At 36.0% G+C, this 13,576-nt stretch overlaps 1 protein-coding gene across 3 annotated transcripts in view; it reads right to left on the reverse strand.

The window, feature by feature from the left end:
• Window positions 1–9,556: 9,556 nt before the first annotated feature.
• Tbc1d22 (TBC1 domain family member 22) overlaps window positions 9,557–13,576 on the reverse strand; it is a 51,515-nt gene continuing 47,495 nt past the window's right edge. For all 3 annotated transcript variants that reach the window (XM_081762363.1, XM_081762364.1, XM_081762362.1), the window contains one exon: window positions 9,557–10,314. In XM_081762363.1, coding sequence (XP_081618489.1) covers window positions 10,177–10,314 — 138 coding nt within the window. In that variant the 3' untranslated portion in view covers window positions 9,557–10,176. The remainder of the gene's footprint in view (window positions 10,315–13,576) is intronic.

The raw sequence follows: 13,576 nt of genomic DNA on the forward strand, positions 1-13,576 counted from the left end.
CATTTATTAAGACTGGGAATATTTTTGGACACGAAGTTGATATTGTGTGTGAACGAATTTTCGTCGTCTGTCGTGTTCCCACATACTCATATTACGTCATCCTTCCTACCGTGAGAACAGTGTTCATGGCTTGCAGGAGTCGTAGGTGAAATGACTCATTCACACAATTACCAATGTTCGCTCCTTTCCACTGAACTGTTTTACGTACAACAGTAGTGTATAAAAATCTAATAGCCATGGAAAGAATCTACTAGTTCAGACAGCAACACTTTTTTTCAACTATCACCTCCAAGTTTCACTCCCACGGGACTGAAACAAATGTTGCCAGTGTTCTCCATTATACCGTCGTCATATTGGTATTGTGTATGAATGCAGAAAACTTTAACATTTCTTTATTATTTTGTATAATGCATTACCAACCCTAAGGATAGCGAACGGGTTGTTCCCAAGCGTGAGTAGAAGCAGAGAGTGAGCCCAAGACATCGTAGGAAGAAGAACGAATAATCAGGAAGAACATTTTTTCACCATATCAATATAAACGAGTGCCACGAAAACTTAAATACGTAAGAAGAATTTTACTTTCGTGTGAAGTTAACAAGTGAACGAATATCTTCTGGACATGTAGAATTTCTTTGGAGTCAAGAAACTTCATCAATCAGCGCTTCACGTATCTCCCCATTCCCCTTGTCATAATTACGCAGTGAAAGTCTCATCTCAGTGCGAATAGTAAATTTATAGTGCAAGTGATATCAATATAAGGGCTATGTTTCTAGTGTTCTTATATAGTGTGCGCATATCTATCATGCAGTATTAAGTGTTTTATTTTTTATTATTTCGTTTATTTGATTGCATCAGTGCAACTTCTTCTGTTTGAGCATTTATCTCTGTAAAGTGAAAATTTTGTGTGTTGTTAATATATATTTCTTATTCCACTCCGTATCCACGTATATGCGTGTTTAATAAATAACAATTCACCTAAGGAAATATTATCGTCTTCATTCATGTGTGTATGAATCCCTGCGAGCGGTCGGCTTGCCAGTTACGTATATGTATACGTATGCATACGTAAAAGTAAGTATAATACAACCTGAGTCTCAAAAGCACCAACGTTGCTCATGTCAAATCACTTGTTATATTTCAATATTATCAATCTGCGCCTGAACAGAGTATGAGCCTGGACCAGAATTGTTATCAGCTGTTTTCTTAGGGAGTTCTTCGGAAGCCAGCACCCAAGGGAAACGGTAGGTAGCAACATTAAATTAGTCAACCAATTAGTTTCTGACAGTAGTAACATTAATTTCCCCAAATAATTGCAGTTTCCAGATAATGGCAAGCCGAGTCACTTTTCCGCTTATTTCATGGCAAACTATGACATTAGTAATGAATTTGGAGTTTCCTTGCACATAAAAATTTTCCCAAAAGAAGTATTTCACTCCATAAAAAGTCTGTAACTGATATGATAAATGAAACATGAATGAAAATGGTCGCAAAGAGTAGTATCATACATTGTAATTTATAATTAAGGTTGCATTTTAGGAGGGAAAATGAATCCAGAAGAAAGTGGATCATACTTCAACAAGAAATAGGAAAACCAAAAATGGCTCAAAAGATTGCGATCTTGGCGAATAATTAGTCTGGATCAGAGGCCACAAAATTTTTGAACAGCCCCTAAATCGAGTTTTCGAATTTTCTACAGAAGAAGCACATCATTTTGAGTTAACTGATAGTTTGGGTTTGGCTACACTATATGCAGTTCTCCAGATATAAGGCCTACAACAAAATTTTTGATTGAAATATATTGGATCTTTTGATCCAAAATGCAGAACTTCCATCAGACAAAAATAACCTTGATGACTCCAAAGTTAGTTACACATGTTCTTTTTCAAGAGATTACTATTTACTTGGTGGTTGAACAATACAGCTTATTTCTATTTTGGAGAATGATGTACAGGAAGGTAAAAACATCGTGTGAATAGTTAAGCAGCTTATTTATCAATGGAAGAAATCCTCTGATGGGTAAATGAAAATGTTACCCAAAGGTAAAAGGTAGTTTCGTGTTCCCTTGAAACAAAATTTTTGGTGAGGACAACATACTGTGAAGCAATTGGGAAACTACTTGAATAAAGAGTAAGCTAACTAGAACTCAGGTCTAGAAAGTCAAAAATAAAAGTACCTACGATGAAAATCGAAGTAATCACACAGCGTCCAACTATTCCCCCCAACAAAACCCTTTAATGGACTCTGACACCAGGATATTTATCAAAAGGATAAAATTAATAACTGTTTCATTTTACTTTTATACTGCACATTGAAATTTTGATTTCAGAGGCATTTAAAATCGATGAATCTTAACAGAAAAATTAAAGAAAATACTATCCCTGCTTCACCAGGAATATAGAGTTTTCCTCTAACGCACAAAAACGGATCCCCCGAAAAGCCATAGCACTTGGTTTAAGTCCGTGCAAAGTGGATGATTACATGTTTGAAATGTTTAATGTAAAATACGTTAGTTTAATAGAATACATTTTATTCTTTGATTAATGTCAGAATTGCATAATTCACGATCATCTTGGATTTAGCGGTAGAGTTCATAGGAAATTATTAAACCACATACAAAGTATGTATTTGCCTTCCATATGAAGACAAATATCTGGAGAAACTTATTCCGATTTCTTGTCTTCGTGTTCTGAAAAAGAAAATGCAAAAAGAAGATATTTGTTACCTTCTGAAATTAAAAAAAAAAAAAACAATGGCTATCCTGTAAATAAAAATGGTCGAAAATGAATGTGGTTGGGGGAAATTTGAATACTTAAAAAAAAAAAAAAAAATCGGCAAACTTTCACCTTCTTACATATTATAACGATACAAATTTTGCTTTAAAAATGGAACAAATGGTGAAGAGTACCTGATTATGAAAGTTACTTTATGTATAATGTACACTCATGTCCAAAATGATTGTCGCATATCTATAACTGTCTTCTTGTAAGAATATAATTTGATAATGGTTTTGCAGGGTACTTTTAATATTGATACTACGTGTATAATTGGGAAATTTATATTTCTGGTAAATTTCATAGGAAAAGAATTATAAATACGAAAATTAGAATGAGTAAAACAAAATGTTGCTAAATGAACAAGAAAGTTTTATTTTCCTTTTATTGTTCTTATTTACTGCTCTTTTGACATGAAATTTGCCACATGCATGTCTATGTCGATTATACACATACTAACGTTATAAGAAATACCGGGCGAATTCGTTATCAAATTATATTCCTACAACAACATATTTATAGACATGCGACAATAATTTTGGACATGAGTGTACATAACAGTAAGATATCTAAGTTTAGCATTCCTACAATGGAATTTGCATGTGGACAGAGTAATATATTGACTGTAATTGAAGAACATAATAGAGAAAAAATATAGACAAAAAGTATAAAATGAATACACTGTCTCTGAACTTTTGCAACATCTAAAGAAAATAATTACTTTTACATGATTAACACACAAATCTGAAAAAAAAATATTTATTTCAAACACACACGCACACACAATGACAAATGTTGGGTTGTGGGTGTGCGTTTGAAACTCGACAAAAGTATCTCAATCATAGACATGCTTTCTAAATATAAAAAAAAATCGTAATTACATGGGCGCGTGGGGGGATAATCCAAATTAACAAAAATTGCCTACTTACCAATGAATCTTCCCTTGGAAATCCTCCCTTTTCCAAGGGAAGATTCATTGGTAAGTAGTCAATTTTTTAATAAAAAATCGTGTTTGGATCTGGTACTTACAACTCCAATATAGTACTGGGGGCTCAGTAGTAGAGCGTTCCTTTCTGGTGCATGGGGTCCCGGGTTCAAACCCTGCTCCCGCGAAGTGAAATTTGTGGTGGGCAAACACCGTGTGCATGAGTTTCCTCGGTGTTCTCTCGTTTCCTCCGACTTTCTTCATTCCTCCATTTCATTCATTGCTCATCATCATCGTCTCCTTTAGCCTAGCCGGCATAACCGTGGGACGTAAAACTCAAAAACTTCATTTCATTTCAAATATAGTACCAGATTATAGGCAGAATGACACTTGGGCAATAAAGTGAATGGCACGCTTCACGTGAGAAAAACATTATTTTACTAAAGTGTTGGTTTTTTAATATATTCATACATGGGATTAACATATGGTATTTTACCTAGCAATGTTTACCTACCAATTCTTGTCTGTAGAACCAGATGACGGATTCTATATGAACTTGATACTTCAATATTCGAAGTTAGAAATGGGAACTACTAAGCTACGACAAAAAGTGTGTTGAATGTTAGCAGTTTGGCTTAAAGTTGCGTATGTTCTAGTGTCTCATTCAATTGAAAATTTAAGAATATTCACGAAAATATTGCAATATCTATTCGTATTTGTAATCAACAACGTGTGCTTCTCCACAAGAATCATCAAGCAGCCGACAGGACCCACCTACGAAGAAGGACACGGAGAACCACGAAGGACCCCTACAACCCCTCCAAAGGACGGCTATAAAAAAAGAGCACGTCGAGACCAAGACGACATCAATCCGAGCTGATCATGCCTACCTCTCTCTTCCCGCTGCCCTGTCCAGGAGACTCCCTAACCTTACCTCTGCGCTGCTCGGGCTAGAGGTTCCCAACCTATCTCTGCGCTGTACTGGGCAGGAGACACCAACTCACCTACGTGCTGCTTCGGGCAGAAGGTTCCTTTCATGAGAGATAGTAATCAATATATATAATAAAGTGTGGTTTGTCCGTGTGTGCCACAAAGGCTCCAAAACCAAGACCCGGAACCCCATAGGAGTTATATGGTATTGTAGCTCTGTATCTCCCATCCATGCAGAAGGTTTCGGTTTGGACCAGCAGGGGTCCTAGAGGGAGAAAACGCCATAGCAATGGTATTACTGAGCTAAAAAAAAAATTTAACGACAAAATCGAATCGTTTTGAGTTTGCAAAAATGTAACATCTATACGAAATGTAATTGCGTCCCCTTTCAATCAACGGGGGACGTCTTACAAGTATTAAAAGGAAAGAACCCAATTTCAACATTGTGCATTTCCCAGAGCTATTTCCAAATTTTGCTGCATCCTAGAAGCAAGAAATACACCACATTCGAAGTAAATCACAACAGGAAATCGTATCATTTCCTACATTGTACAATGGGACACTCAACGAGTGCCCATGCTCTTTCTATTGCCACTAGGATAATTCTGTTGAGTTGATTTTGAGTTTAACGTCCCGTTCAGCAGCGAGGCTATATGAGACGTGGACCTACTGATTAACGTGGAATCCGAACCACATGAGCACCCACCGGGAATCGAACCCGGGCCTTCTACGCCAAACGCACGTACGCTAATCGCTTAGCCACGGAGGAGCTCCTAGGATAATTCTGGACAAGCTACCAAACAGAATAAGTTTCCCAGATGAATTTGTGGTGGGGTCATTTAATTTAAAACATCTCTCAAGACTTGGAATTGGAAGACTTGGAACACGATTTTTGAGCAGCTCCAAAGAAAAGACACCTATTTTATAAGGAAGTCGATGTCTTTGGATTTCGTGTTTCCAAAAAAAAGCATCAGTATTTCACGAAAAATTGCAAACAAAATCAGGAATTTTAAAAAGCCTACCACAAAAAGGATTTTTAAAAAGTTTCATTGGCTTATGCTCTTATTTCAGAGCGTACCCCCGCTAAAATAAAGCCAAGAATACCAAATTTAAATAGGACCAACTTTTTGAGCAGCTAAAAGCTGACATTTTAGCGGCCCCTCTCTTCAACCGTTTCGATGATAGACTAGAAATTCGTGCCTGCAACGATGTAAGCAATGTGCAGATAGAGGGAATTTTGGCATGTTTTGACCCACAAACACGAATAGAAAAGGTCGTTTCCTTTTGTAGTAGACGGCTAACCAAAAGTGTAAGACTAGCATCAATCTAGCAAAAAGAATTACATGCTCTTATCTGTGTACTACAAAAATTTCGCTATTTTCTCTTAAACCGAAAGTTTTAATTATTTATAGATGTCAAATGTTTATCATCCTTGAATTCTCAACCAGACAAAGTGGAAAAATACACCCGGTATAAGTTGTGCTTCGCAGATTACTAGTTTGAAGTTTGTTACTTAAAAGGATATCAGCACCCGCCCGATATTATTAGCCATTTGCAACAATGGAAAGACATCCAGGAGGTAGAAAAGGACGTCAACGATAACGAAGAAGGCGAAGACTCACGCCTTTCGTTCCAAAGCATTACAAGACTCCGTCCTTCAAATCGACCACAAACTTCCACTGAGGAACCTAACCCAGGAACAACGAAAAGATAAAAATTACGGAGATATTATCTCCGTTCTAGAAGGGGGAAAACATCAACGCTCCGGTCGCTTCTTCTGCCTAAAGGATAACTTACAGGAAACCAAAAACATCCCGAAATGGAAATATTCCTACGGCTTTATATCCCAAAATCACTCGCCAACCAGTGATTTTAACTAATGCATAAGCAACGTATAGTGCCACACTTTAGGTTCACGAAAACATACCGCACTGTACTGAGAAAGTACTATATACCCAATATGAAATCTTTTCTAGTGCACAAAATTAAAGTTCGTCCGGATTGCCAGAAACAAAGAAAACTTTCATAAAAACCGCAAGCTGAGTTATCACACATTACTCAGCGGAAGTTATTCACACACCTGGCAGTAAGACGAAGTAGAACCTTTTCACGTTGAAAACGACAAGATTAAGAATATTTTAGTGACCGCAGAACTAGTAACAAGATACGTTACTACAAAAACTGTAAATTCAATCACGGCAGAAAATGTAGAAAAATTCTTAGTGGAAACTATTTTACGCTTTGAAACCTTCCAAAATTTGTATTTGGACCATCTCGTGCATGGGGCAAAGCGTCTTAAGAAATTAGCAGAGAAATATAAATTTTTACCAGCCCTTAACAATCTAATATCGGCCTAGTAGAATCAGAAACAAAATAATCCAAAATTCCTTGAAATTTTTTCTCCAGGAAGACTAAAATGAATGGCAACGTTGGCTACCACACATAACGTTTGCAATAAACACACATGTAAATGGGAATTAAACACTCGGCTTGTCTTTTGCTATTTCGATACGAACCCAGAACTCTTCGCGGAATGCCAACTTGGAGCTTCCCCTCAAACACAATTGGAGAGGAACTCCCTTGCAAAAATTCGGGATGTTGTAAAAACGAATCTTGAAAGAACTTTTAAGCAACAGAAGATAAATGATAAGCGTCAGACTGCATACATCCCCGGGCAGGAAATTCTCGTCTATTTCCCTTTCAGACGGAAAGGACAAGCAGAAGTGTCTTCCAAGCCTTATCATAGACCAGCAATAATTATACAGGGTGTCTCAAAAATCTCCTGACATAGGGTAACTCTGTCAGCTACAACAAAATATAAGAGGAAAAACCATCTCCAAATATGATGTTTTCAATCTAAAGTGAAGGATTTTTTTTAAATCGGACGAGCCGTTTTGGCAGTACACTCTTTATGCCCCCAATGTTAAATGAAAATGCAACGTTGTCGATTACCTGGACCCACATCATCAGTGAATGAAGTTACTGTCTTTCACGCTAACATCTCGATGGCCACCCTCCATTTCAAACAGTAACTTCATTCACTTATGTTGTGGGTCCAGGTAAATGGCAACGATGCATTTTCATTTAACATTGGCCTCATAAAGAGTATATAGCCCAAACGGCTTGACCGATTTAAAAAATTCCTTCACTTTAGATTGAAAACAACATATTTGGAGACGGTTTCCCCTGTTACATTTATTGTAACTCTGATAATAACAGAGTTACCTTGTCAGGGGACTTTTGAGACACCCTGTATGTAAATTAAATCCTAACTTACATAGGGTCTACCTACCTGACACATTCAAGACTAGAACCCAAGATATTTCAGTTGATTGAATTAAACCATTTTTTTCAAGAATAGAAGAAAAGAGAAACAAGATAATCAAATACTTCTAAACGTAACTTCTCATTCACTACTTGGTACAGTATAGTAGACTTTACGATGAAAACTTCCGCTATCAACAATTTGCAAACTAAGATGGTTTTTCTTCTTTCTGTATGGGAAGAATAACATCCGGTGAATCACCTTCAACATGTAAACAACATTCATTGCTCTGCTTATTCTCTCCACTGGATTAATTACAAATAGATTAGTTTTTAAACAATTGGGGACTTTCGATCGCAAAGTTTAAACCCATCATAAATTATAAAACCACTGTATTTATTCCGTATCACCTTCACCTACATATTAGTGTTGTGAAAGTGAGAAATGAATCATGCTCTGATTACGAACAATTAATACAGATTCTTCACGAAAATGAGGTCCAATAAGTCTAATAATACCTTGCGATTTTCAAATTGGATGCAGTATACTCCTACTGGATTATTGTTTACTACAAAGATATCTGTTAGGATATCTCAACGACGCAACTGCATTATAGCAGCGGAAACTATCAGTTCCTCATTGACATACTCTTCTTACGAATAATTTGAATTCGTCCAGATGGACACTTTAAATCTGCCAGCCAGACGTTCCACTAACTTTACAATAGAGCAGAGAACTTTGGCTGATAATTTTAACCTTAACTTTACTCTTAATTTTCAAAATATTCAACAGCCATAACTTAAATGCAGTCTCTCTTACAATGAGAACATTTTAAAATAATTACTTCTCGGAATTCCAATTCCATAGCGCTTTCCCATATACTATCATCATCAGAACCTTGATCCCTTTACTTCTCATTATTATTGGCATTTCCTTCGCAAACGCCTGGTACACAACACAAATATAATAGTGCATTTCGTTTTTTTTTTTTTTTTTTTTTTTCAGGATGCTTTTACTCCTGATTTCGTCTATTATCATTAGCATCATCCTTATATTAATACGCCTGATTTGCAAAAGCTTTTGTCTTCAACGCATTATACCTGCCCCTCGAAAGAACTATACCTAAACCACCACCACCAGTAGTTACAGAAACTAATATCACCAGAACCTACCACCGTAGGCGGTAGGTTCCAGGAATGGCAACCGAATTAAGACAAGCACATTGCATCAACTGAGGAGTAGTCAGAAGGGAGTGAAGTTTGACTGTGCAAACTTTGATATGTAATTAGTGCTAGTCTTTACAGAATATGTCTTTTGATTAAAGTTTAATGACCTTGTTCAGCACCGAGGCTTAAATGAGATAAATCTTACTGCTTAAGTTTGAGATGCAAATCATCATTCAGGTTTTTATTTGAGGCACTAGGGTCGAATCCAAGAGAACAGATCTCTTAAGTTAAATGATATTTCAACGAAACTCGACTTTGTAAAGCTCCAAGTTTTAGTGTCTAGAAGTCCGATTTACATCTTAATTATTATTATAAATAACGATGATGGTTTACTCGTCAATGTATCGCAGATTGTAGATACGTTCCTTCAAACACAACGATTACAATAATCACATGCAGTTATATCAAGTATAAGGAAAGGTGATTAATGAAAACTATCTTTTATGAAAAATATAAAGGAGTTTTCCTTTCCTTTTATTAATTATATGCTAAACGTAAGCCCCTACTGCGAGAGAACTTACATTTACAACTAAAAGCAAAGAGATTTTCGCGCTAACAAGGAAAAGGAAAACTTCAACAAAAAATTTTGACAACAATGTTTCACATTATGCACTTCACTGGAAGAAAGGAAGGAAAACCAGTATTTTTAAAGCACCGAACCCACTACTGGATTAGCGCCTGAACAGGTTAACAGAACTTGGCAAGAGTTCCAATGTCTGTAGTTGTACTACAAATTTTAAAAGAGTTTCTATAGATGCTGAACAAAATGCAAACAAATCAGCTAAAATAACGACTATAGTACGATGTATGATGTCAACTTGCGGAGTTGCTGTTACAAATGAGATTTAAAATGAAACAAATCTGTAATCAGTTAATTTTTGGAGTGCTTACAAGTTGAAAAACAAGTCAATGCTTAACACCACACTCAACATTAATGCCATCATGGCCAGCCTTGATACAATGCTGAACTCTATCACAAAAATTTGGCACCAAATCCTCACTCAATCATCACACTAAATGAACAATATTGACATCACTCGCAGATAACTTTTCTCCTGGTCACCTTTTACCACTCTGTAGATGATTGGGAGCATCAGCAAAAGTATACTTGAGTCTATATGCTTCGGCAACAAGCAAACTGATTTCACTGTCACTCCAGTTTTGCGTAGGCAAATTCTGTAACATCAACATTAGGCCCTGAAATCAGAGATATACATTAATCAGTTGTATGTTAATCAGTGAAATGCAGATTATATTATTACAGACATTCTCACTTATGCAAAACTTTCAACATGTTGATTGTAGGAAATAATACTTTACACGTAATTGTATCTAACTTAAGCTCAAACTCTAACAATGAATTGTTACCTAGGAAGTGGTTTGTTATCATTACGTAAACTTCCTGGTGTTACAGTCCCAAAAGAGCTATGGTTGGTTAAGTGGCTTTTAACTTGGTGATAAGTAATTAGCACATCAGATACCATCACTGTTGAATTAGTCCCTCTAAAAAGGTGCTCACCAGCACCACCTTATTTGTTCACGTTTTATAATACATATCAAAAACCACTGGATAATCTTAACATTTCTCTTAGTACTTATTTGCTTTTCCGTAAATACTACTTAGTGGAACGGTTTCTGTTGTTGGTGTGTTTATCATTGTCAAAGAGTATGTCTTCAAATGAATTGTGGCGTCGTAGGATTAGGCAGGGACTGGACGAGAACGAAGACTATCTCATAAACACTGACTAGACACAGATAAACTTTCATATTGTTCCTTTTATTTCTTCACATATCTTGTGAAAACGTGGGTACAGTTTATGAGCATTTTAGTTTCAACAGCTCTCCATTTTTTCATGAAACATACATTACATTAAGGAGACACTGTAAAATAATAATCTTAACGCATGTTTTAAATACCTTTACAATTTACAAGGATTACTGTATTATTTTTTGATCAGACTCAGATAAATATTTAACCAAAATAATAAAAGCTGCATCACTCTCATCGTCGTTATTTCTGGCAGTTTAGATCAGAGTTTAAAGTATTGAACTGTGAATATTTAGAGCAATGACTTGTCCGAACGATATTTGCTACCTCTTAACAGCTCAAGCACTTGTGACGTGTCGCGGTACGAAACACAGTAAGGTTGACGCGAGTGAATGTCACAACGTAGCTCAGTTCTCACTTAACGTCTGTATGTCTGTTTTCACTTTTTACTGGCCTGATTTTGTACACTTTTAAAACTGAAATGGACTGTGGGAAGCATGTTGAACTTGAAATACCTACTGTGCGATCGTGAGCAGGCGAGGAAAGCAACCACCTGAGTGATTAATTCAAATACCTTTATATCCCGTTTGTAAAATCGCGGAATTGTTGACTACCTATCGCAAACCGACAGAAATCCACAGAATTGGTATCTATTTGTTCTAATTTAATCTCTGGTTATTGAGTTGAATTGAGTTTAACATCCCTTTCAGCAGCGAGGCTATATGAGACGGGACCTACTGATTAACGTGTAATTCGAACCACATGAGCTCTCGCCGGGAATCTAACTCAGGCCTCCCATATCAAAGGCGCGTACGCCAACCACTTAAGAACGAAGCTCATCTCTGGTTGTATAAGCACTAAATTAAAAAAAAAAAGTCCCTCTTTCCTTCTGAAATAATATTAAAGGTGTGGCTTCTTTAATTTCTTCAGATTCTAGTATCATACTAATATTTAAATCAGTAGGAGTATCAAACTAATACACGTACACTGTAATCGCAAGACTTTCAGATTCTCTGGAGCATCCGTTTATGAATGTAATGTCCCATGATTATGCTGTGTATGTTAATGGAAACAATGGACTCCCTCAAAATTGAAGCTGGGACTGCTACATTTATGAGCATGTGGTTGAGAAGGGAACGTCGAAGCAAGCATAGGAAAGGAAATTTTCTGGTAAGAAGTTTGTTTTCAAATTCATACTTAGTGGTAGTAAGATTTGCTATTGGCATTACCAACAACGCTCGACACATACAAAAAATCCCTGTAGGATACACGTTCCTCATTAAACTATGAACAAGCCGCATATAGTATTGGGGTTGAAAAGGAGTATTTAGCCCTAATTCAAGGAAAACGTCCAACACAGATAAAGCACAGATCATTTTGCTGACACAGTACCTGATTTAATTAGTCATGAATTTAACATTGAAAAGCAACTTCGCCATCGCAGAGGAAAGTGAAAATAAACCAAAAGATTCAAAAATAATTGTGATAAAGTATTAAATTATTAGACTTCCCAACTATGCTATACAAAGTCTCGGAAATCTTATAGAACAGCTATGTCGGTTCGTCCATCTGTCGAAAGGTATCAGAGCAAAAACGGTAAAAGATATCGAAAAGCTGTTTTTCGCAATCGACTCGGCGTTCCCAAGAGTAGGATCAGTCTTCTTCGTCATATCTCTATTCAAACCGAAAGGGATAGAAATAAACTATTTCCTGTTTCAACGTTTATCGCCATAGAACAAAATCGACAAGCTGTTTTCTTCAGTCGATTCAGCGTCTCAAGAGAACATACCGTCACTACTCGCAACATACTACTCAAACCGAAAATGACTGAAATATACTACTACTACCAGTTTCAATACTCATTTCCATACAGCAAAAACAGTAAGATATAGAACACTTTTATTTACTTATTTATTTTTTGAAACAGATACAGCGTCCCAAGAATGAGCTTTATCTCGACTTTTATCTATCAGTTCGAGCCGAAAGTGGCGAAAATTAAAATTTTTCGGTTACAACATTGATCACATAATGGATAAAACGGAAATAGATAACATTACAAAAAATATATGAATTAACATTAAATATATATATATATATATATATATATATATATATATATATATATATATATATGAATTCAGTTTGCAAAAATAGGTTTTGCTCCTGATTTTTTCCTCTATTGAAACAGGAAGAGATATATGTCAATTAGTACTTGCGGGGTCAATATCAGTCTCTATAGAGCGAAAGCGGTAAGAGATAGCGGCTTATGGCTTTTTGATATGGATTCAGCGTCCGAAGAAAAGTTCTATCTTTAATCATCTTCCTCTACCGCAACCAGTAATTATAGATCTACTTCAAGTTTGTGTATTGAATTTCCATAGTTTGGAAGTCTATCGTAGTTTCATACTATGAAACGAAACTCGCTTGTTTGTAATGTATAAAATATACTATCCTGTCACAACTATTTTATTAAGCAAAACCTACTTCCAAAACATTAACGCATATGTCATTATCTAATCTACACGCAGACACATGCTTTGCTGGGTAATTATTATTATTATTATTATTATTATTATTATTATTATTATTATTATTATTATTATTATTATTATTATTATTATTATTAGAGAACTGCTCCTTTAACGAAGTCAAAGTACAATAACACAGTCTTGATATGATGGTGCTTGATAC

This window comes from Thermobia domestica, chromosome 6 (assembly GCF_964235325.1).
Source record: "Thermobia domestica chromosome 6, izTheDome1.hap1.1, whole genome shotgun sequence".
Taxonomy (NCBI): Eukaryota; Metazoa; Arthropoda; class Insecta; order Zygentoma; family Lepismatidae; genus Thermobia; species Thermobia domestica.